We start from the raw sequence: 26,135 nt of genomic DNA, 5'->3' as shown, positions 1-26,135 counted from the left end.
AAATTCAGACACCGTCAATTGTGGAAATGATTTTTGGTGCAGAAAAAAAACCGATACTACATTTTTAAAGTAATTATAGTCATTTATACAGATCTGTATAATATAGATGGAATAAGAAATATTTTTTTTGTTCCTGCCTGAAAACTGCTACTTTAAGAATGAAGGTGTATCATTTCCGCTGGTAGTATGAATTGTATGGTATATGCTGGTAGTAACTATTGTTATACATGAATGGAAAATGAAAGAACCTTAGTTAATGTGCTCATGTACCAAATGTCCCGAAAATGATAAATACTCCACCCTTGTATGTTCCCTTAAGGAATTTTTGTGAATATATGACACAAAACTTCATCGAAGAAGGAAAACTGACAAAAAGTGAAAGCAGTTTCCAGGCGACTGACCTGTTGTAAACATGTTACCCATGGCAACTTAGTTGCAAGGTTATTGAAAATCAGAAATTTGTATTTGGTATTTTCTGAATGTATGCTTGGGCAGGTCTATGGCCCACAGTGATTCTTTGTTTTGATTTTTAGATCACACCATCTCTCTTGAGGTTATGTTAGCTATTGTCATCACTTGGCGTCCGTCAACGTCATCAACTTTTCTTTAAAATTCTTCATCTCTACAACTACGCAGTGGATTATTATCAAACTTGTTTAGTAGCATCCTTATGGTATCGACTTTGAATACATTTTATTGCAGTTTAAGCTAATATATTGAAAACTACAATTGATTAAAAAAAACTTTCCATTGATGAAATGATTCATATGGTTAGGCCTACAGAAGTCTGCTTTCAGTTAATGTTGTGAAATGACTCCTTAATTAAGTTTTTGATTTATTGCCATTGAAAGGTGTGAAATGATCTCGCAGCTTTTTGCAAATATCTTCCACTGATGGAATGATCCTTATGATTAGTCCTAAAAAAGTCTTCATCGGGTCAAAGTTGTAGAGAAACTCCTTACTAGAGTAAGTGTCCTAGGATTTTTGTAATCAGACTTACATAACATTAATTATAAAGTGTTTTTATTTCTCAGTCCAGAGTTCTTATTCTTAGGTATAAACCTTTTTTATTTTAAAACTGGAATAAGAAATAATAAGTCATAAGCTACAGGATATTATAGTGCAAAAAATTCTTCCATCCTTTCCCCATTTTGTTGATTGGGAATATTTTCTGCGTCAGTGAAACCTGTCTTAACTGATCATTTGTTTTTACATTGAAGTTAGTTTACGTTAAGACAGGTGTTCGGTATACCAAGGTTCTAAATACATTTAAACTAATATAATGGGATTTTGAAAAGTGAAAGTATCTGGTTAAGATAGGTTTTTGGATACTCAATGTTTTGTTTTCACAGGTTTCACTGTATTTCATACTCTGATGTGACGGCCCTGAATCATACGTGTGTCTTTTCGGGGGCAGGGAATAGCTGGACGTGGGGGTCAGGATCTAAGTTTTTAGTAAGTATCTTGATCAAAGTAACTGCACAAATAAATGTGTGGTGCAATTTTATTTTATGCAGCTATGCAAATTATGTTAATAAGAAAATGCCAGTTTAATATATTGTAAATGTCGATATGCTGTACACGTGTTTCGAGGAATAACCTCTCATCAGCAGCATTAAAATCAAATATGTAGTAAATGAAATTTTAAATTAAATGTTTTCAACTTTGTGTATAATTGTGTGATTTTTCTAAGAACTTAAACTATGTTATATTGAGGCTTCTTAAATCTTTAGTTTGGGGACCCCAAAGAAGATGATTTTAGCATTATCGGATCTAGTTTAGTTATTATGGTTTTAGAACACACCAACTGTATCATATAAACGCACGTCTATTACTATGATTCTTTGTTGTATATTTGTTAGATTTTGTACTTTTTCTTTTGTAAATTAAAACATAACCCATAAAAATGACTCTTTCGGTAATATATAAAACAAACATATTTATGGTGTGGACTTTACAATCAATGTGATCCTAAGAATAGCTATACTCCATTGTAGGTGTAGCAACATCAGTGAAGTGTTGCGATACTTGGCATCACCAGCACGGTAGAATTTCTTCCTGGTAAAAGAGCAATGGTGAAAATAAATATGACCTTAACAATTCAATTCCTGTGTTTTTTATATTACCGCAAAATATTTATGGTCGGAAAACGGCGTTGCCGTCGTCGATAGCATGAATATTAGTTGGTTAAAATTCATAAAATTTTAAACAAGGTTCTAACCCACGAAAAGAAAATTGATGTTAATGGGTTAATGACCCCAACCGTTTTGGGATGAAGGGCCAAATAGAGGCTTAAACAAGCATTTCATAGCATTTAACTATATAACTCTGGTAATAACATATGGATATCTATGATATTGCCTCACAATGTTATATACCATAAAGGTCAAGTTGGGGTTACTTTTTAGGCTTAAGACTTGAAAGTTCCATTAATGTTCTATTTTTTAAATATATAAAAAAATTTGTTATAACTCATCTCTATTACGTTATGCTGAATTGATTTCATACTATTACACCAAATGCATTGGGAACCCTCTTCTTGTAATAGTGATGATTAAATGGGATAATTGCCGGATAAATAAGATTGGTATGACTTATGATCAAATTGGCTGGCATTGACCACAATTAGTCAGCATTGTTAGAGATTTATCAGAACTTTCAATGAAGACACGTAAACAATAAAAAAAAAAAGATTTTCCCAAACAAGAGACTTGACTGGAAGTAACGCAAATAAAGCGCTGTTTTTGAAATTAAATTTGATCGTGCTTTTGTCATATGGATCAGTTCATCAACTGAAAAATCAATTTTATATTGTTTTCTAGCTATAAGCAATACAAAAAAAAAACAAAGAAACTAAAATAAAAAATCTATTATTGTTTTCAATCGAGAAGCTAAAAACTTCAAAAATGATCATTTTTTCTGCATTTTAAAGGCACAAACCCAATAAATTTTTCACACATTTTGGACCCTTTAGCTATCTATTACAGTTTTATATTTTAATTTTTTATTGTGTCATTTGAAACAAGATAAGAATTTGACCGTTTCTGCTCCTATTTCCTAAATGGTTACAAAACAATAACAACCTTCTTTTGAGCATATGGTACTTTGTAGTAGAATTTTAAAGACATACATTCCCTTAATAAAGTTATCATCTCAATTTTTTTCCTGGTCCCTTACTCTTGATAGGCTTAAGTCACAACCCCATAGACCCTAATGTTTACTCAAGCCTTCTTTTGTTGGTATGGTACCTTGTGTTACAATTTCATAAGGATTCATTCATTGTGAAGTCCAGACATCATGAAAAAGCTTATTTCTAGCCTCTAATTCATTAACAGTGCAAGTCATACCCCCAAAAATCAATCCCAAGCTTCTTTTGTGGTATGGCACCTAGTGGTATGATTTAAAAAAGATCTAAACACTTCTACTCAAGTCATTATCTGGATATGAAATGTCAGGACAAGGACAACGAAGATGACAGCATGATACCATTATATGACTGAATTTTTTTTTGTGGTTATATGAAAAGGAGAATGACAAAATGTTCAGAATGACTAAATTCGAAAACAAAATTTTCGCTATTGCTGAGAATTAAACTTAACCTGTATTTTATAATTCTTAACAGCTTAGCAATTGTTAAAAAAGAATCATTCATTGATCTGTTCTCAAGTTGTTGTAAGGAAACCATCAGAAAACAGACAGACACTTAACTTTTATGGAGGCTTTCACATATACCTCACCACTACGAGTGCTGTGTATAACAATTTCACGGCTTTTTCAATGCAGGGTGATCAAAAAGTGAAGGTTTTGACATAAAATACAGCCTGTATGTGTACTCAGTTTTTGCCCCATTCCTAAGCATCATACAAATACAAGTTGTCTTTTTTCTATAACACCCTAATATTTTATATATTTGCTGAATCCTTCATTTTTTTCTTAAAAATTAATGGTTTTAACAAGAGGAATGAAAGAAAAACTGGCTCGGACGTCGCCCAGTATAAAAAGGTCCGAACCTGACAGCAGGTCGGACACTCGGTTGTCTTGTAAGTATGTGGTGTCCCCAGATGGGAATCTTAGCACACTCACATCTGATATGGAAAGTGCCCCGACCAATTAAACTAAAAGTACCCAATCACACGTTCAGTCTGCAGACCATCTATTCCAGTACAAAAAATCTGACTATTTTAAAATTATCAAACCATGTACCATCACTTTAAACGATATATTTGACTACAACGATGACGAACCACATTGTATCAAATCAAAATGTGATATTAAAAATTGAAAAACATGCAACATTCTTATAACCGACCCTTACTTCTCCAGTTCCCTTACAAACAAAACCTTCCATACAAGAAGTCACGATGACTTAAGTTGCAAATCAACAAACTTAATATATGGATTAGAATGCAACTAATGTGGTTTAATATATGTCGGAGAAACACAAGAAAAATTAAATAAAAGAATGTGCGGTCATCGTTCGGGAATTAACACCACCAAATTCCCGACAGTTTATCAACACTTTAATCAACAAGTTCATTCAATCCTCTCCATGAAAGTTCGTATTCTATAAAAAAAAATTACCATCCTACGAACAGTCCCGTTCTAAGTAAAAACTATCGTAGAGAAAGAGAGGAGTACTGGATACGCAGACTAGGTACTGCAATACCTTACGGATGCAAGGACAACATCAGAAGTATAGGAAACCTTTCAAGCCAATATAACAACAGCATAAATGTGATGAATTTATCTGACAAAAATCCAAGACGGGAAAGGAGTCATGGCCATCGCCACTATACGTCACTTAAGTTACATGATGTCTCCATAAATGGTCTCCTTACTTTCATACAAAAACCTCTTGGACTTCATCACATTAGAACCAAACTTTATGCTATACCTCTCACTCTACTACACTCCCTTTACAAAATCAATCTTGACACTCCTGTTTCTGACCCCACCTCATCATTATACAGACTTGTTGTCATCATTTTGGATATTGGTTTCAACAGACCAGTTTGTGTGAAAAGATGAAGAAAAACGATCATTTCTTCCACTACCGTTTGTCGACAAAGGTATAGATGCAATTAATTTGGCTAACATCCTCCATCACAAAAACGTTACCAACAAAATTCCCCCATATTTCAAAGACAAATCCATACCAATTATTTCATATTCCTATACTTCACCCATTGCATCCGAAATTTTCAATTATAAAAGGCTATTGCAGAACTTCGAGATTGAGGACTTCAAGGCTAAACCACTTGACTGTTCTTGCAAAACCTGTCCATTCAAATATGACCCTTGTGGTCACGTCGTTACGGGAGATTTAACCATTATCGAAAACGAATATCTACATAATATCCTTTCTAAAGGACCCAAGTACCGTGAACCACGCTCAATAAACTGGAATCATAACTAAAGTTAAGAGGACTATGCAAGAAAAAGGATAAAACGAGAACAAGAAGACATTGATTCTCTGTCAGAGTGGTTAAAGGCCGTGAGGTCTTTAATTTTGAAACAAATGAAACTTTTAAGTAGGTCAATGAGTGCCAAGGCTACATCAGTTTTCAAAGACCCCGATGTAGCAAAAACATTATCTACTATACATGACACATATGTTGTCGTACCAGCAGACAAAGCCCCAAAACAACATTGTTTTTGTCTGCAAAACGTTTTACATCCAATGCTTATTATCAAAAGTAGACGTAGAAAATATTAGCAGTGATAAGACCTATACTACTACCACTCTCTCCAAAGAAGAGATTGTGGAAAACCATAAGTATGTGCTATCCTCTTTTGGTCTCTCTACCAAGGACGATGATTGTGATTTACCGTCTATGTACTGGATTCCTAAACTCCACAAGAATCCATACAAACAACGTTTCATAGCAGGATCTGCAAAATGTACCACCAAATCTCTTTCAAAACTTTTAACTTCTATACTCACAACTGTCAAAGAGGTCTACAGTCCTACCACAACACTTGTTACTCCCGTAGTGGTATTAATTGAATGTGGATCCTGAAAAATTCGAAATATCTTTTGGAGACAATCAGTTCAAGACTATTATCTGAATATAATAGCATTAAAACCTATGATTTTTTCAACACTGTATACTTCTATCCCATACTCAGTTAAAATCCCGACTTAAAAACATTATACATCATTGTGTTTCCAAAAAAGATGGTACACCTAGATACAACTATATAGTTCTTAGTAGAGATTCCTCATACTTTGTAAGAAATAATTCCAAATCATCTTCCAAATATACACAGGAAGATGTTTACAAAATGCTGGAATTTTTAATTGACAACATATTTGTCCAGTGTGGTGGACGTGTTTTTCAACAAACGGTCCGCATCCCAATGGGAACAAATTGTGCTCCTTTACATGCTGACCTATTCCTTCACTCTTATGAGGCTGAGTTTATAGCTGATCTGATCAGAAAGAAAGAATATCGATTGGCTAGATCCTTCAATTTCAGTTTCCGCTATATAGATGGCGTATTATCTTTAAACAATCCTAATTTCGGGGATTTGATACATCGCATCTACCCAAAAGAACTTGAGATAAAGGATAATACAGACACTGTTAAGTCAGCCTCATATCTTGACCTACACTTAGAAATCAATTGTAAAGGAAAACTATTGACCAAAATTTACGACAAACGTGATGACTTTTCATTCAGAATTGTCAACTTTTCTTTCATCTGTGGAAACGTCCCTTCGGCACCTGCGTATGGAATGTTCATATCACAACTCATATGTTATGCCAGAGCTTGCCGAAACTATGCAGACTTTTTGTATCGCGCTAGAACTCTAACAAATAGGCTTCTGGAACAGGATTATATTGCTACAAGATTGAAGTCTTCACTACAGTAGTTTTATGGTCGTCATCATGAACTTGTGGATCGTTATGGTGTATCCATCTGCACCGTGAAAACTGATTTATTCAATGGGTCATAGTTTTCCTTTCCTCGTTTGTCTACCCCGGACTTGACTATTTATGAGCAACTCCGCAGGTGTTTCTAGAAAAGCAGAGGATGCTTACCCTACCGGTGCACCTGGTCCATGCTCCCAGTTTTTAGTGGAGTCCGAGTTGTTCATTTGCTTTTGTTACTTTGTATGTATGATTTTAGTTACTTTATGTTCTTTGTTGTGTATGTCTGTTTTCCATGTCTGGTCCTTGTCCCTGGATTACATTCTTTTGATTACCTAATAACCTTGGTTCCCTTGATTACTCTTCCATTAAATCCTGGTATTTACCAGGTCTAACAAATTTGCTATCACAGCATATGACAATGTCATATATTATGAAGATAAAGCATTTAACTGTAGAAAAAGTGATTCTATATCAGTTTATTTAAACAACAGTATTGATCTGTTCTATCTACAAAAGACCCAGAATAATCATATAAACATGTAATATGCCCAATGTATCACATGTATAGATACTACAGAAATTGAATAGTATCTTGTCTACTTATGTCAGTTTATTTCAGTTTTTATTCAATTCTTCATTGCACATGAGCAAATGAAACAAAAATATGAGTAAACATATTTTAACCTCTTAATTTGTTTAACAATTAAAATTCAGAAAAGCAACAAATTTAGATTAGGCAACACAAAATAGACAGACAATTTCAAAATGCATCAAGCCATTGGAAATCTTGTAGTCAGACATGCAAGTATTTTTTTTATATGAAACACATAACAGCAAATTACAAAACAAATCATATAAGAATGAGTCTAGTAAACAGAACTTGTAGACTTTCATCACAAAAACACATCTCTCTTATTCATCAGTGGTTAAAGTTAGATAATATGGAAAAAAACAGTACATTTCTATAACGCTGATATATTATTTTGGTCATAAGGTAGACCATACCTATTATACACTAAGCATCCTTTTTGGTCATCTTACATAATGCTCTATGTGTTGTACATACTCTTCTTAAAACTATTTTAAAAGAATTTTTTATACAAAACTACAAATTCTTTTTACAAATTAAAGTAAAATGACTGATTTTTTTATTTGTGCCCAGAATAAGGAAATCTCCTACATAATATGTAGGGTCAGTTATCTCAAAATCAAGTTCAGTAACCAATGTTTTCTAGATTATTGAATTTCTAGATAGAAAATATTAGGTATGATCTCCCTTTAATCAATAATAAATGGGAACAAACACTGATAATATATTTTGGGTTTTATAGATTATTTATTACTTCCTTGTTTCAAATGTTACTCATTATTATGCTTTGAAGTTTTAAATTTCTACATAACATACTGAAGTGTGAGTCGCTAAGAAAAATACATTAACGAAATAACATTATAGAAAATTGTATATGTACCTTAAAATAAATAGTACAGTTACTGTGAGTACACCCTCATATTGATTGTACAGATATACCATAGTAAGTTATCTGCAAGGTGTCTGACAGAACTGGTTTGTGTTCAAATAATATCTTTATGGGTGTTAAACTTGAGTTTGAATTTAGTTTCAAATGACACCCTGCAATATTAAATGCTGATTGCAGTTTTTTTAAACAAAAGAATGTTGCAAGAAACCACCTTTATACTATAAAAGTTACTGTGATATACAAAAGAAATAAATTTACTGTATAAATATTGATTTCAATGAACACTTCTTTCATTTTTTTACATAAAATAAATACAGGTCAGAAAGAATAAAAGTTAACAAAGATTTCTATCACACTTGACTATCCTTCTGACCCAAAATCTGCAGTGAATTCTTCTAATTTCTTTAGGTCAGCTTCATTTACTGTTGGTTTGCTGTTTGCTAATGAGGCTAGCATATCATTCTAAAATTAAATTAATCATAGATTATTTTTCAATAAACCTGAAACTGACACACATGAAACATATTACAACTTCTTGATTTAAAGAGACTTAACGCTGTGCATTCAAGGCCAGAAATCTTGTGCAAGTAAAGGTAACACGTGACCAACTGGTGTGCTATAATGTCAAATGTATGTATCTATAAATGGAGGTAATATATGATCTAAAGAATGCTATAAACATTTAAAAAACGGACAACTGGTGAAGAATAAGTTATACTACATAAAGGAACTGAAAAATTACAAAAAAAAAATGGGAACAACATGACCACAAACCTATATCTTGCGTAGAAATAAAAAAAAAGTTGTCAAACAGGTCACGTGGGCAAGTTTGCCAAAACTGAAATGTTTGGAGTAATATTTTCTCGCCCTTACAATATGTTGAACAGAAAAAATATTAAAAAAATAGGCGGTCAAGCTCTGTTTGACTTTGTCTAGCCCATCAAATCATTTGCTTACCGCAGGCCGGTGGGAGAATGGTTATTTCAACAACACTATATAATATAGTGTAAACCGTATTTCATTAATAAATATAACATGACAAATACAGTTTGATATAAACAATAATTGGATAGGAAAACAAGTGTTGAACACGTTTATAAATTCCTCCTTCAGAAAATAATAAAACTATATAATTTATGACATTTAAAAAAAAAGGTAAAACTTCTCTTGAAAATTCTGATGCATGATTTTTCCTGTAGTAGACTGGCTTACCATGTAAAAATACTTTAATTCATGAGTATCAATTTTCTGGATACAACACATAACCAAATATTACTACTTCTTCGAACCTTAACTTTGTGTAGGACTGAAGTCTTCACAGAGATATATCGGCTATTACCAATTCCAGCCTTATTATTGGCTATTACAAATTCAGCCTTATTATTAAGTGAAAATTTTGCCTTTCCAACTCAAATGTCTTTTTGGTATAACTTTATGTTAAAAAGATTATTTAACACCTAAAACCTAAACAAAAATGATTTACAAACTATTAAGCTAAGATCATGACAATATTTCAATAATTTCTTATCAGTAGGTGGTTTACATGATTTACTGGCCACATGCTCCTACAAACTAAATATTTTGTCAAAAGTTATCCTGATACAACAGACACTCAAGGTTGAAATATTCAATTTGTCCTGGTCTAGGACATAAGCCCCCTGGACAAAAGCCCCTAGACAAAAGCCCCCTAGATAAAACCCCCTAAGACAAAAGTCCCCCATCTCATAATACTCTTGATGTTAATGTAAAAGTATGTATTTATTTTTGTTTTTATTTTTGTTGTTTAGTTGTTTTTTTTTGTTGTGACTGTTCCTTTTATATTGGTATTGCATTCTATTTGTGTTTGTCTTTTCTTTGTATAATTTCAATTCTGTTTAGTGAATTTAGGAAGTTTTTGTTTGTATTACAATGGTTCAATTTCTGTGTATTTTTTTCAAGGGTATGCTCATTTTATATTTGGTGTTATATTTCTTATTACTAGAATCATTTGAAATTTCATCAATGAAATAAGAAAAGCTACCAGAAATACACTTTTTAAAAAGAAAACAAAATGACTGTTTTCAGATATATTTCCTTTTTAAAGAGTGCATTTTATTGATTAAAATATTGTCTTAAAAAGAAAAAAAAGTTAAAATGTTAACAATTTAGAAATTAAATTTCAAATTTTACACTTTCAGTACTAATATAAATATTATATTTTGTCTGGGGGGGGGGGGGCTTTAATCCAGAGGCTTTTGTCTGGGGGCTTTTGTCCTGATCCTAAATTGTCCCTCTATCTGGCCAATATTTCCTGCATAGAATATGTTCTTAAAATAGTTTTTTTTTTCACAAATTTGATCAATTTACACATTTTATGTGTATTTCACACTTGGGTTTCCATGTAAGACATGAACTGATTGCAAACAGATTTTGTCAGCAAAGTTGGCACACATTTTACTAAACAATGTTGTATGGTAAGAATACTCCAACCCAACTAATTACTATAAACAAGTAATAGAAAAGCAAGTAACCTGAAACAGGGAGGAAAAGTACTAGTCATCATGCAAAAGCAATATACCAAATATCTAAGCATTTCCTCCATTATAAGCTTAGAAATCTGTTTTGAAAATGCCCATTATGCATCACCTATAAATAACAGTAAACAGAAAGTAGATGAGTGACAAATCTGGAAAGTGGGGCACTGTACAAGATATCTGAGAAATCTGCTTTTGAAAAGTTGAAGGGATAGAGCAACAGAATGATTGTAATATAGCCCATGACAAACACAAATAAAAGGGCAAATGTTTTCATAACATGTCAGAAATTAATTACCATGGAAACAATAGGTTCTAACAACTTTTCTCCTGGTACATCCATCCATGACATCTCAGTGGCTCCTGGGGCACCAGGTGAACAGGGAGTCAGTAGGTCATCTACAATCTGGTCAGGATTATTTCTACAAGGACCTCTAACCTAAACAAAATCAAAACTAAATCAGAAAACACCTAATATACATGTAAATCCTGTCTGATAAAGACACAAAATCAGGATGGTGAAACCTTAAAAACTCCCAAAGAAACATATGAATTCAAACACCTAAGTCCTGTCATAATTTTTTGTAATTGGTAAAATATGTAATGATATACTATTTTTATTGTCCTTATGCATTCTCCGATTGTCATGGTCTGAAATTTGTATGGGTTGAAATGTCCAGCTTTGGTAAAGAACTGGGTTGGCAAAGTCAGTAATGTTTTTGGATCCAATTGCCCAGTATTGAAAATGTCATTTTTGTATACATTCAGTTGCAATGTTTTGACCACCCCTATCTTAGAAAAAGCTCAGATTTGATTTGTATTAAATCATCAAAGCTAGTTGATGTTTCCTAGACTAGTGTGGTCCTCAAACACATCTACCAAGTATACAAAAATGAAGCTGCCATTATAGGGTTTTTAAGCTCCTGATTTTACACCGGATATTGATGCTTTTTCTTATGTCGATTTTTTTTCCTTCAATTTTTCTATAATTGTAGATGTACATCTTCAATATGTATACAAGCACAATACAAAGTTTGATTTACTTAAATATTGTTACTCACGGTAATAGATTACATAAAGGATGTAAGGGTGACAGACAGATAGACAGACACTAGACATGCTTTCACCATCAGTAAGGCAGGCAATAATTAAATTAATCATTCCTTCAACACCAAACTTGTTTTACAAGAGCCTGTTATATTAATTGAGTTGCATTAAAATATATATTACTTTTATATTAAAAGAGACTCAGTTCTTTTCTCCAAGTTTCATGATTAACATACCCTTCTGAAATGTGTAGCAGTCTGCACTTTCCTAACAGGTTGCATCAAGGCATCTCGTACTACAATTGATATATCTGCACCAGAAAACCTATAGAATGAAAAATTAGCATTTTGTAAAAGATATATTGTGAATGCATATGATACATGTATGTGACAAATCATTTAAAGATTATCAATTTAAATGATACATTTAAAATCTTAAATTTTAATTCAATTTAATATTTAAAAGAAATCAAACATTTGAAGCTCTAGGACTCTATCCAAATGTGTAGGAATATAAATTAGTATGAAAACTGTGCTAACACCATACTTTTGTTTTATTTTATGGTTGTAACAACAGTCAATAAACTAATTTGGTGGCAACTGAAATACACATATGCAAATTAATAAAACACATATCAGGAAAAAAAGGATACACTGAGCAGACTACCAATAGGAGATCCACTTTTCTACATGGACTACATGTTAACACTTCGGTTCCATTATCTCCCGTTGAAAACAATATGAAATAAGTAAATAACTATCACAACTGTCAAAGGAAGTTTGCCAAATGCTTTTCACAATTTATGAAAGGACAAACAACAGACTTATATGACAATTTCTATATACAGTCTTATCCATTTTAAATATTCTAACATGAAGTTATTGATATCGGTAAGAAAAGACACATTTCAATCATAATCATTACATCTGTCAGAAGTGACTATACCTTGTTTTAGGACAACATTACTACAATGTTTTAAGAACATACCCATCAGTTCTCCTGCCCAGTTCTCTGAAGTCATTTTCATTCAAAGTATGGGGTGTATTGCCTAAATGTATTTTAAACATTTCAGCTCTGGCAGGAGCTTCTGGCAATGGTATATAAATTCTTTTCTCAAATCTGTTTTAATAAATTGTAAGTATGGTAACAATAACTAAAATATAAAAACAAAAACTTCAAAATTTCTATCTACCTACATGTATCTGCATTAGACAAACAAATGCTGCATCACATCCTATTATTTGGAGCTAATAAATTGAAAAGCTGATGAAACAGATACATAATTAGTTCTGAATATACCTTTATATCAATTCATCAATATTTTTTTTAATCAAAAGTACTGGTATTAATAAAACTGCAACAAATTAGAGATCATGGTGAATTTGGTTTCAATTGTTTCTGTATGTATCTCCTGCATGACTCACATTTTAAAATTATAAGCAGATTAACGAACTGGTATACCATTAATTATTTCCCTAGTTTCCCCATTTTCCACTTCAGAATAAATTACACACATTGAGTATATCCTAGATCAACTGATTCCTCTAAGAACATGTTTTTTTTAACATTCTATCTGAATGACTATTGGTTTAAGATTATTTTTCTAGCATTAGTTCATCATGTACAAATAGTGACTCCTCCCACTACTCACCTTCTTCTTATAGCTGAATCTAACACCCAGGGTATATTTGTTGCTCCTAATACCAGAACATTTTTATTATCTACTCCGACTCCCTGCATTTGGACTAAGAATTCAGTTTTAATTCTTCTGGCTGACTCTGATTCATTCTCACTACGTGACCCACATAATGCATCTACTTCATCTATAAATATAATACTAGGTCTGTGTTCTCTGGCTGCTCCAAATAATGTTCTTACTAATCTGTGAACAAATAAAATTGACTCAAATATAACTAGGTTGCAGTAATATTCTCTCTGGTAAAATTAGATCAATCTGTCAGTATGGTGCAACTACAAATGATTATTTAAATGATAGCAATGCTTAATACAATAGGTTTTTAAACAAGAGGCTCCCAGGAGTCTGAAACACTCACCAGGTTAATTTGAAAGAATTCGGCTAAACCAAACAGTTTTGGAGATATAATGTGCAAAAAAACTACTGTCTGACCCCTTTGTTCTATTTTTAGTAACAGCAGCCATGTTTTTTTGACAGATCAAAAATCCCCACATCATTTCGACACAGGATACCCCAAGGAACACTCATACCAAGTAGTGTCAGAGAAGATTTCTGAAAGAAATAACATTTAAAATAGCAAAAAAATGTCGAAAAAGGGCAGTAACTCCAACATGGCTGCACGGATTAAAATGAAAATTTAATAACAGATAGATCTCATCATGCAGAACACTTATGCTTTGGCTAAAACTAATAGTAGAGTTATATGCGAAAAACTACCATCTGACCCTTATGTTCTATTTCTATTAATGGCGGCCATGTTTTTTGACAGATCAAAAATCTAAACATAACTTTTATACAAGATACCCCATGGAACATTCGTAACAAGCTTGGTTCCAAATGGTCAAGTAATGTCAGAGGAGAAGATTTTTGAAAGAAATAACATTAAAAATAGCAAAAAAAAACATCAAAAAAGAGCAATAACTCCAACATGGCTTAACAGATTAAAATGAAAATTTGACCACAGATAGATTTTATCATACTGAATACTTTAACCCTCTGTCAATTTTAAAATTTGACCACAGATAGACCTTATGCTGTACACTTTTACCCTCAGTCAAAACTTGGCTAAACCTAACGGTTTTGGAGATATATATGGGAAAAACTACTGCCTGACCCCTGTGTTCTATTTTAAGTAACGGTGGCCATGTTTTTGGGCGGATCAAAAATCTTAACACAATTTTTGTACAAGATATCCACAGGAACATCTGTGCAAAGTTTCATATGATTCTGCTCATTAGTTTCAGAGGGGAAGATTTTTGAAAAATTGTTAATGGACGACGATGACAGACACAAAGTGATTATATTCTTTAATACAAATCTACATGATGCTAATCCTTCCTGTAAAATTTTATCAAAATCCCTTGAACAGTTTAGGAGAGGTTGCACTTACAAGAAATGTGAACAAACGGATGGACAGACAAACAGGGTGATTCCTAAATACCCCAAAACATTTTGTTGTATTATTAAACTTGACCTAATTTTTCTAATCTGAAGAATTTTTTTTTCGTCAATTAATTCATTAATTAGTTTAAAGAAAATGGTGTGACAAGACAAACATAAGGATCCTTGAAAAAGTGGTCAGTCCAGCAGGGGTATAAAACTAATTACAGTAGTAGTGTATGTAAATCATCACTAAGGTTCATGTGAACTTGCACTCACTTTTCACTTTCACCAAGCCATTTGGACACTAAATCAGCTGAAGAAACAGAAAAAAATGTAGAATTATCTGCTTCTGTGGCTACAGCTTTGGCCAAGTAAGACTTTCCAGTACCAGGAGGCTGAAATAAATCACAGAACATCAAGTATGGGTATGAGAGGAAAAATTCCCAAACAAAATGAATAGTTTAGATGATATTTTTTTTTAACTGACTATAAATCTCAGCTTGTAATTGATGTTACTATGTAAGAAAGTTGTTTTCATGTGGTATTTGCAAATATTTCAATTCAAAAGCAAATTAAGTTATCCAACTTACACCATACAGAAGAATTCCTTGCCATGGCCGTCGTTTTCCTACAAGAACAGACAATATGTGTAAAATAAATTACTATGATGATTTCCTAATAAAGCAATATAGACTAAACAATTCACTTGAGCTTTACTCTACTTCTAATAGTTTTGAAAGGTGTCTTTAATATGTAAGCTACAAATAATCAACTTAATGTATAGTCAAGCTAGGGCTTTATGAAATATGGCACTCCCTAAAAATGAAAATTTGACCCTGTGACCTTGAACGTTGACTTATGATCTACATAAAAATAAAAAGTTCCAGATTTTTCTATTGACCAATTGACTAAGAATATATCAGGTCAGAATGTTGATTGAAGTATTCTGAAAGATGCTAATTTCTCTGCAACTTTGTCCAAAGGATAATAAAGACTGTAAAACCCACCTGTGAATAAATGGGGGAATTTAACAGGTAAGATCACAGCTTCTTTTAAGGATTCCTTGGCTCCAAACAATCCTGCTACATCATCCCATTTCACATTGGGTCGTTCCATAACAATGGCACCTACAATACACATTTCACTGTATAGTAATGACTCAAACACAAAAAAAGGTCTTTATTTGTCATAAAATAGATAGCAAGTGAGGCATTTTTCTTAATAAAGAACTAAAACCATTAGTATTATAATCATAAACCTAAATGTATATCATATCCCTATCGAAAAAAAATAATGAATCTTACTTTTCCTTCAAACAGTTTTGTTTCAAATATCTTATGCATTTAAGGATGATATACCATTACACTACTGCAAAATTTTTGCAATTGTTACCGGAGTTCGATGGGACCTTACCAACTTGTAAACAAATCATCCCATAGAAACCAACATGGCGATATTAGTATAAGATTTTCAGTTTAGGATTTGTTACACACGATTTAAACCAATAAGGGACTCGCTGGTACTAACACGTCATATATATATGCGAAACTATCTTCAGACGAAATAAAAGATATTGACTGAAAACTGTTAAAAAAAATCAATTTTTCACTTTCAAGAGCAATAACTCTTACAAGAAGTCATCTACAACTTTTATCCCTGAAGACTTTTGTAGTCCTAATAACAAGGATCATTTCAACTATTGAAAGAATTTACACCTAATGGTTTTGGAGATATATGCGAAAAACTACGGTCTGACCACTATGTTCTATTTTTAGTAACGACGGCCATGTTTTTTGACAGATTAAAAATCAGGTCTATGCAGGATACCCCAAGGAACATTCTGATCAGTCCTTTTTTGAACATGAAGTAAAACTTCCTAATGAACAAAAAAATGTCTGTGAAGGTAATCTGACTTTTAAAGAATGCTTAGATGCTTTGAAAAAATGTTCAATGGGAAAAGTCCAGGGTCAGATGGGTTTACCGTTGTTTTTTATAATTTTTTCTGGTGTGATATTGGTCCTTTTGTCTTTTGATCTTTACATCATGGTTATGAGGTGGTACATTTTTCATCATTCAAGTACCAAGGAGTTATTACATGTATACCAAAGAGGATAAGGACAGATGAGATATTTGTAATTGGAGACGTATTAGTCGTCTTAATACTGACCTAAAAATTGCTTCAGCTGTGTTGGCTAATAGAGTGAAATCTGTGCTTCCACACATCATTAGTGACTCACAAATGGTTTCATGAAGGATAGATTTATTGGTGACAATACTTGCTTATTATATGATCTTATGCATTATTTGGAAGAAAATAAAATCTTGATTGCTACTTTTAGTAGACTTCGAAAAAGCTTTTGACTCTATTGAATGGGATTTTAAACAATGCTTTGAAGAGTTTTAATTTTGGTACTTCCTTTTGTAAATGATTTAAGGTCCTATACACTGGAGCCAAAAGCTGTGTGATCAATAATGGTCACATGTCGAACTTTTTTTATTTAAATAGAGGTTGCAGGCAATGAGATCCATTATCTCCGCATCTCTTTATCATTGGTGTTGAATTATTAGCTATCATCAATTATGATTGTGTGGTGTCATTGTTAATGATTCTGTACCTCTTCTTATTAGTCAGTATGCAGATGATATCTTTTTAATGTTAGACGGTACAGAGTCCTCTTTAAGGGAGACCATAAAATGCTTTGATTCCTTCCACGTAATATCTGGTCTAAAGGTTAATAAGTCAAAAACCACAGCAGTTTGGGTTGGGTAAGAGATTTTCTGATCATGTTCTATGTCCAAATATAGATTTAAAATGGTCAAATTCTAATTTCCATGTTCTGTGTCTGGACTTTTCCTTAGACTTAGGTACTATGGTTGATATAAATTTTGCAAGAAAAATTAAGGAGGTATCAAGAGTGTTAAAAAGTTGGGAACATAGAAAACTGACCCTTATGGGAAAGGTTACTGTAGTTAAAACATTAGCAATTTCCAAGCTCATTCACCTTTTTACATCATTACCAACCCTACCAGACCAAAAGCTAAATGAACTTAATTCTATGTTATTTAAATTCATTTGGAATGGCAAATCAGACAAAATTAGGAGGAATACTCTGATAGGTGACTTAGAACAGGGTGGGCTAAACATGATTCATATTCAGTCTTTTGTGTCTTATCTTATGGTGAGTTGGGTACAGATTCTTTAGGAATCCTGGTGGCCATTGGCAAAAACTTTACAAGAATCTTTACAATTATGGAGGTGATTGTGTCTTTCAACTTCACAAAGAAAAAATCAATGATATAAGTGTAAAGGCTGCTAATCCTTTTTGGAGAGATGTTTTATGTAGTTTATCCTTTGCAAAACCAAAAATGAAGAATTGTGTGAAAAGTATGCTATCTATCGATATCTTGAGTTATGTATCTTGTGAAGAAATGAATTATTATAATGGTTGGAAACATTTTGGTGTTCAATAAAGGGTCCGGAAATTTTGACAGCCCATGCCGGACATTTTAAAAAACTTCAGGGGACGTTTGTGTCAGCTAGTCTTTACATGCTCAAACCGAAAATATGAAGTTAAAAAAAAACTTTTTTTGGTAATTATTTTAACAATAATTGGAAATTGTGTTATTTCATCACGTACCTCTGTCTTTTAACATTAGAGCAAGTGAACGAGTTCGGTTTCGACAAACATGGACGTTCTAACATGTAAACAAAACATTGTATCGCTCAGACTTTTTCGTCACATAGGCAAACAGCAGAAAACTTCCAAGTGATGAAAAAAAAGTTGTTCACATTTTGTATATTGATTTAAATGGTCTGTTGACTTCTGTGTTATAACGATTTTAATTGATGAATAAATTATTACAAACTATGACTGATTCATAGTTTCAGTTCCATGTGCTTTAGTTACCTCTGAAAGATTGGCGGGAGATTGGTGGACTTGTCCATCTTTTTTCTTAATTAATCAACTAATAAATGTATGAAAATTCTCGGAGTTACTTCTAATAATTCGTATACGCAATGGGGGCTACACGGGTACTGTTAATTCAATTATGCAATCAACTAATCAGTTACAGGTAAATCACAGTCACAGGTGGCTGCACATCGGCTACAATTGACACACACCTGTCAAATTATTTCCAATAAACAATTAGGAGACTGGTAGTCAGGATGTTTATACACAAATAAAACCATGCAGACTGTAATTAATAATGGTTGACAATTTTTTATGTCCAATATTGGAAAATGGTCGCCAGTCATTTGCAAAATTTGTAGATCAACCACCAGCATTTTTTACCCTTTCCAGACCCAACATGTTCAATACTTGTACAATATTATAGATCCACAAAGAAAGAGCTTTATGTCTTTTGATAGAATCAAGAAAGTGATTACATGTAACAATTTTATGAGATATTACAGCTTGATATCTAGCATACCAAAGTTAGTAAAAGACCACATTAGAAATAATGTAAATAATATTCCTTTTCAACACTTTCGGGCAGAAGATTCTTTTCTCAAGTCATTATTATCAGTAAAAAAGGCAAAGTTTGCTCATAAAAACTTAAGAGATGGCATATTTTTTTCATCAAATGCAAAACTTAAAAATTGGGAAGAAGTGCTTGAAGATAGAAATTAATGTTTTTTCGAAATATTTCTATATTTTGAAAAAGGTATGCGATCACACTTTTATGAAATCTTTTCAATACAAGATACTTCATAGAATTCTTCCCACAAATAAATGTTTGTACTTAATACATCTAAAAGATACAAAATACTGTACTTTTTGTGGATCTGAAGGAGAGACTATTCAACTTCTCTTTTATGAATGTAGAATTATTAAGTGTTTTGGGGGTATTGTGTTACATTATATAAAGAATTTTTATCAAGATTTTCAATTGAACAAATCAAGTATTATTTTAGGATACACTGATGAGACTTCATTTCTTAATTATATTGTTATTGTATAAAAAATTATATCTACTTATGTAGGTTGAGAGAGAAACTGCCATAGAACTAAAATCAAAACTTCAATATTTACATGATTTAGAAGAATTCATTGCTTTAAAGAACAATAAAAATCTGAACTTTGAGAGAAGATGGACCCCTTTTAGACATATATTTCCATAATTATCATGTTATGCAAATATACATGTATATACAGGCAAAACTTTTCTCTGTGTGAGTGTGAGTGGAAGGCCTTTTCTTCTTCCTTTTACAATGTGTAATTTATTTGTATTAGATTTACACTAAAAATGATAGTCAGTCATACTTTCTTTTTGTTTAAATACCCCAAAACACCCTAGTCAGGTGGTGGTGTAGGGGATTTTGTAAAATCCTGACTATGAAAAACAAATAAAATATATATATATAAAAAAAATCATAATTTGGGAATTCACTGTTTTTAAGTACTTCTCTGTCCAAGAATCAGGCAAAATGTGTGTAAAGTGTAGCACATGAACAAAAAATACACAAGAGATTTTAATGCATTACCCAAGTATTACCTTTAGAAATTACTGTCAAAGTGTTTGTACAGTTTGCCTTTTTAAGATATTGATAGTTCAAATCTAGTTGAAATGAACTATATAAAAATGGCTGGAAAATTTTCCCGAAGTTTTTCCTTATATAAACAGTAACAAGATATGTCACCAGTGCTTCAGGATAAATTTAAATAGCTTTTCAGTTGTTTCTTGATGTATTTTAATATATTTGAGGCAAAAAGAGACCAAATCGAGAAAAGTGATGTGCCACTCACTGCCCGATCCTTACACAGAAAGGTGCTTAATAAACCTATAAATATAAGATTATATTACAGTACTTGTACAGGAAAAAATTCCCATTCTATGGTGTGGGGGATAGGGATATTGTATTGGGGGATGGGGATTTTGAATGGGGAGAATGGTGAAATTATATTACTGGTAGTTACCTGATATTTGATCACTGAATTTTTTCTTTTCTGGATCCTCATCGGAGTCTGAGTCTCCACCATTTTTATCATTGTTCTTTTTTCTTTAGAAAACAGAATAAATTTTCATCAGTTGTTACCCATCTATTTTCATTTGATAATAAAATGAAAACTGGAAATATTTACGTCATCAGCAGAGCGTTATAATGCAGAACATTTTCTTCAGATGTTTATAGCAAATATAACTGCAGTAAGATTTAATGGTACCCATACATGCAATTAAATGTATTTCATGATCATAAATACTACTAAACTGAAATATAAACCTCTAAAGCATTGTATTTTTTTCCAATTTCATCTCAATGTTTACATCTCCTAACCTGCATGGGAAAAATGTTCTTTCTATGGACTTTCTGTTCTAAACAGATTATTGGATTAAATTCAACTAACATCACAGCTCATAAAATACTGTTTAACTTAATGACATTATACACCAAAGTTGGAAGGACTTGAATTTTTTAATTTTAAGTTTAAATGTAGTTGTTGTTTTTAGAAATTAGAGAGAGTGCAATACATTATTACTCATGGAATAACAGATTTCTAAATCTTGATAGTTAAATGTTGGTATTTTAAGCATTCACTATAGCTCATGCTAGAAATACGATTTCAATTGAAGAAATCTGATGATTTCCTATCTTACCCTTTACTTGATGATGAGTCCCCATCAGCAACAGCCTTTTTCCTGTTCTTTGATAAATGATTTTTTAATTTCTCTGCTCTGTCTAGGTACTGAGCACACTTCGATCTTATACTGTCTTTAGCTTTGTCACTCTGAGCTTCATCTGATAATAGGAACTCATTGTTTGTACAAAATTTAAATGACAACATAAGGAACATTAAGAGGACTGTTCCATAAATTCTGGGGAAGCACAAAGGTTTTATATAGACTATGAAAAAGTTTTTATTTACTAATTTGGGTGCTGAGGATTAAAAAAAGTCTGGCTTGGTATTTTCTAGAACAGCCCTTATATCATTATCTTGAGTGTGTGATTTTCAAAACAATATATTTTTAACACTCTACATTAAATATCAGAGGAAACCAACAATAATTCCAAAAAAAAAGTATGGGTTTCCAATATAAATTGACAATATACACGTAGAAGAATTTTGTTCTGCTGATCATTGGTAACTTACAGGATTCCTTTAAATTATTTGACATGAAATCTCAAGAGGAATAACACAATAAGATACTCAGCATAGCTTCTAAAATGTTTGCATAGTCTTTTTGGTCTGGGTTTAAGAACAGTATTTTGCTTTAAAGACAGAACTGTGGGAAAGAATCAAAGGTGGTCATTAAATCTGTACTATCTTAATTTGATCAACTCACATTTCATAGCATGTAGAAAATACTCTACAGCATGTTCATACAGTCTCAAGGCTTCTTCATAGTTTTTGTTTTTATCTTCTTCTGTTGCCTTGGTTACTAAATCAATAGCTTTCTACAAATAATCAAAATACAACTTGAATTAAAGTTGTACAATGTATACACGGTTCATGCCATTGTCAAAATATATTGTTTGTCTCTCCTTGTCAAACTCAGTGAAAACCCAACCACATCATAAGTTTTTATTCAACTTTTAAGACACTCACTTCAATTTCCATGTTAAATTTAAGATTTAGAACCTGGTGTGTGATACATTTTGAATTTATCTCAAATTCTGAAAAATTATGAATAGAAGTTACAAGACTAAAATGCCAGATTCTTCCCCACATATCATACTGCACTTTATCATATATGTTAACCCTCCCACATTAAGGGGGAGACTCCAATATAATCAATGAAAAATTATGAATCTCCCAAATAAAAATGCAAGATTTTTTACTTATAAAACTAAATTTTCTGTGAAAAAAAGAATTAAAAATTCAACATGAGACAGTGTTAATGTGGGAGAATATCCCACAGTTCATTTACTGTTCTAAAGATCAACAGGTACATGTATGACTTCACACCATGATTATTGTACTTTTTCCATCAATGTTAGGAAATGCTTAAAGTGTCCAGTTAAGCTGACTTATAAATAAGGAGTCTACAAATGTAAAATAGTACTAGTCATATTTCCTCTGTATGTACACAACAAAATTTCATATTCACAACATGAATTTGCACATATTATCAAGCTAAGTATTCCTCCATTCATTTTAAGGAAGGTTGCATTTGGAAATCAATCCATTATCAAATTTCTTCCTTCAGTGAAAGACAAAAACTTGCAGGATTATTCCATTATTCAAATTTGTACATAGTGATACATAAAATAGTCTGACAAAACATTTAGGAGTTTTGCTATGGTAAACACTCTACCATACCTCAATTGAGATAATTCCCATCACTACAATATTTTATTCTTTTATACAGCCATTCAAACTCCAAAGACAAATTTCAGTAATAATTATCCCCTTAAAGGTGATTTATTCAGTTCTTTGATATCAAAATTGACAATCATTCAAAAAACTCCAAGTCATAAGACCTTTAATCCAAAATCATGTGATGAAGTTACCTTTGTTTGAAGTCTATTTTCAGATCTTACATTAACAACTTATAGAAATGTACCCTATAGTGGTTACCAAGAAACACATTAACATCAGTCATATGACAGTATGTGTACACAATATACATGTGTATGTGACATGGAAAACGTCCAACTCGCATCCAGATATTAAGTACAGTCGAACTTCGCTCGAACTCGGATGGCTCGAACACAATTCAAAGTACCAAAATTTTCTCCTATATAATCAATATAAAGAACCTTGGATTTCTCGAACACTCGAACTGACTAGTTGGTCCGTTGGTCTGAATTTGCTTGTCACATTGGAAGCAAAGTGATAAGACAATTACATTATTGATTGTTTAAGTAAAATTAAACTATCATCAGGGTAACATTGACCAAAGTTAATTAGCCCTTAATTTCATTGCAAACATGATCAAAGTGCATTACGTATGCTGCTATAATGCATTTCAACTTCTTACATGAACATGGAAGGTTTAAGTTTTTATTTATATTTCCATGTAAAGAATCAAGTCTTAAAATTGTTTGTTACCTCAAACTCAAAGTGCCATACACATGTACATGTAGCATTCATTACATGCACTATACAAGTTTTGTGACATTTATTTATAATGTTTATGCAAAGAATTGTTTCAATTGCTTACCATCAAAGCACATCCAGGAATGTATGCCCTTTTAGTTGAGATATAATTGAAAATGTCACTTTTAAGCATAATGAATATTTTGATAGAAACTTTTTGATGAACCCTGGTTCAATTGTATTTTCCATTTAAACACAAAGTTTAAAATGAAGCAGCATGTGACATGAAAAGGTCTAAAAAAAAGCTCTAAGAAACAAAACAAAATATTATGTACCTCCATAACCATAATGCCAATGTGCAAGAAAGTTATTTTTGGGACATCATACTTAAATGTAGTCACTCCTATTTTCAGATTACTCAGCAATCACATGAGAATGCCTCAACAGAATTTCTTATGACAATAGAGGCAGATATACGACCAATGGAAGAGTTTTTTTTTTAAGTTGATACATGAATACGTACTTTACAACTTTAGTGAACAATATTTGCTGCTTCAGTCTAGTGTGTAAATGTAAACAACAACAAACTGAAAATTAGATGCGGACCGGGTTCAAAAAAAAGCCAGTTTATCAACCTTATTCCAGATGACCATAGTCAAATACCTGAAGTGTGCCACTATTAGACATTGAGTTTTATTTGAGGTGGTGTTATCTGATCATGAAGCTATTGAATTGAATGGGACACTAAGATATGTCAGTAATTTTCACTTCTTAGTTCATTTTCCAACATGGAGAAAATTGTTGTTCCGGGTCACATGACTCCTCATGGGAAATAACTCTAATTTCCCGCGTTTTCTTTTCATATTCAAGCGACCAAATTTGCATCGCAAATTTGCAACCTCACATCGATTCTAGAGTTGGGGTGTAGTTTAGACTTGATTGTATATATATGTATGCATACTTGTATTGACATACTATGTTGATCCTCGCCGTGCATGCTATGTATATCTAAATAGTAATGTACTAGCAAGTAAGATAGTAGAGTTGCCTCACCCCATTAGACTTCTTATATGTATTATATATTTGGTGTGGCCGTATTTGTATACTGTTACAGTTCCTCTAATTTTATAATATTTTTTTTATAAGAGGAGAAATCCAGATAACAAAAAAACCTATTTTTACAACCAGTGTCTGAGGATTTCGTTTTTAAAGAACTTTCATCTTTAAACGCTTCAAAAAGCACAGGATTAAACGAAATCCCTGCAAGATTTATATGGCATGGCGCTAGAGTTTTAAAGTATCAAATTACATCAACAATAAACAAACTTATATCTTCTGGGGTAGTCCCCCTGAGTATGAAAGTTTAAGGGTCAAACCTCTCTATAAGAAAAATAGTCCACTAGAAATTGGAAATTATAGGCCAGTTAGCATTTTAAGTATTGTATCAAAAATTTTAGAAAAGCGTGTTTACAAACAACTCATTCCATTTTTACAAGATAATAATTTGTTACATAATTTACAATCTGGCTTTAGGCAACAATACTCGACGGATACTTGTCTTATATATTTGTTAGATTATCTGAGAACAAACGATGCCGACGGTTTGTACACTGGTATGATAATGTTGGACCTGTAAAAGGCTTTTGACACTTTCGACCATAATATATTATGTAGTAAACTTAAAGTTATGGGTATACAATCAATTGATTGGTTTCATTCATATTTGTCGCAAAGAGTACAATTTGTGTCTGTAAATAATATGTCTGAACCAATGAATGTAACTTGTGGTGTACCGCATTGTAGCATTCTGGACCGCTGCTATTTTTAACCTACGTGAACGATATGTCAGTTAGCATAGATAACAAATGTAAACTACTTTTATATGCAGACGATAGTGCAATATCATTTCCACATAAAGGTAATATCAAACACATTAGGCAGTGTGTTAGAGGAGTGTTCAGACTGGCCGATTGATAATAAATTATCATTGCATTTAGGTAAAACCGAATGTATGTTATTTGGTCCCAAAGAAAAATCAAACAAATCTCAATTTTTTCTGTTAAATGTTATGATCATGTAGTTAAAGCTACAGATGTCAAATATCTCGGAGTTTATATTGATAGTAATTTGAACTTTGTAAAATTGTAAAATTACTGT

The 26,135-nt window shown here is 32.2% G+C and overlaps 1 protein-coding gene across 4 annotated transcripts; it reads right to left on the bottom strand.

The window, feature by feature from the left end:
* Positions 1 to 7,338: 7,338 nt before the first annotated feature.
* On the bottom strand, positions 7,339 to 24,795 carry LOC148616392 (vacuolar protein sorting-associated protein 4B-like). 4 transcript variants are annotated; one of them, XM_088583386.1, is made up of 12 exons: positions 24,642 to 24,795; positions 22,282 to 22,393; positions 21,595 to 21,736; positions 20,916 to 20,998; positions 16,002 to 16,121; positions 15,585 to 15,622; positions 15,271 to 15,389; positions 13,567 to 13,797; positions 12,903 to 13,034; positions 12,152 to 12,239; positions 11,167 to 11,307; positions 7,339 to 8,817 (listed from the first exon to the last, which is right to left on the bottom strand). In XM_088583386.1, exons 1-12 carry the CDS (start codon positions 24,663 to 24,665, stop codon positions 8,716 to 8,718), a joined length of 1,332 nt encoding a protein of 443 aa, XP_088439512.1. In that variant the 5' UTR covers positions 24,666 to 24,795; the 3' UTR covers positions 7,339 to 8,715. The 4 variants fall into 4 exon arrangements, with proteins under 4 accessions (XP_088439512.1, XP_088439514.1, XP_088439511.1 ...); XM_088583388.1 differs by lacking the exon at positions 24,642 to 24,795 and adding an exon at positions 24,314 to 24,410; XM_088583385.1 differs by lacking the exon at positions 24,642 to 24,795 and adding an exon at positions 24,103 to 24,341.
* Positions 24,796 to 26,135: the final 1,340 nt, after the last annotated feature.

Source organism: Perna viridis, chromosome 5 (genome assembly GCF_037379345.1).
Source record: "Perna viridis isolate PV_CMFRI_1.1 ecotype Kerala chromosome 5, ASM3737934v1, whole genome shotgun sequence".
Taxonomy (NCBI): Eukaryota; Metazoa; Mollusca; class Bivalvia; order Mytilida; family Mytilidae; genus Perna; species Perna viridis.
The sequence above is the reverse complement of the archived record's forward strand: the minus strand, read 5'-3'. Positions and strand labels throughout refer to the sequence as shown.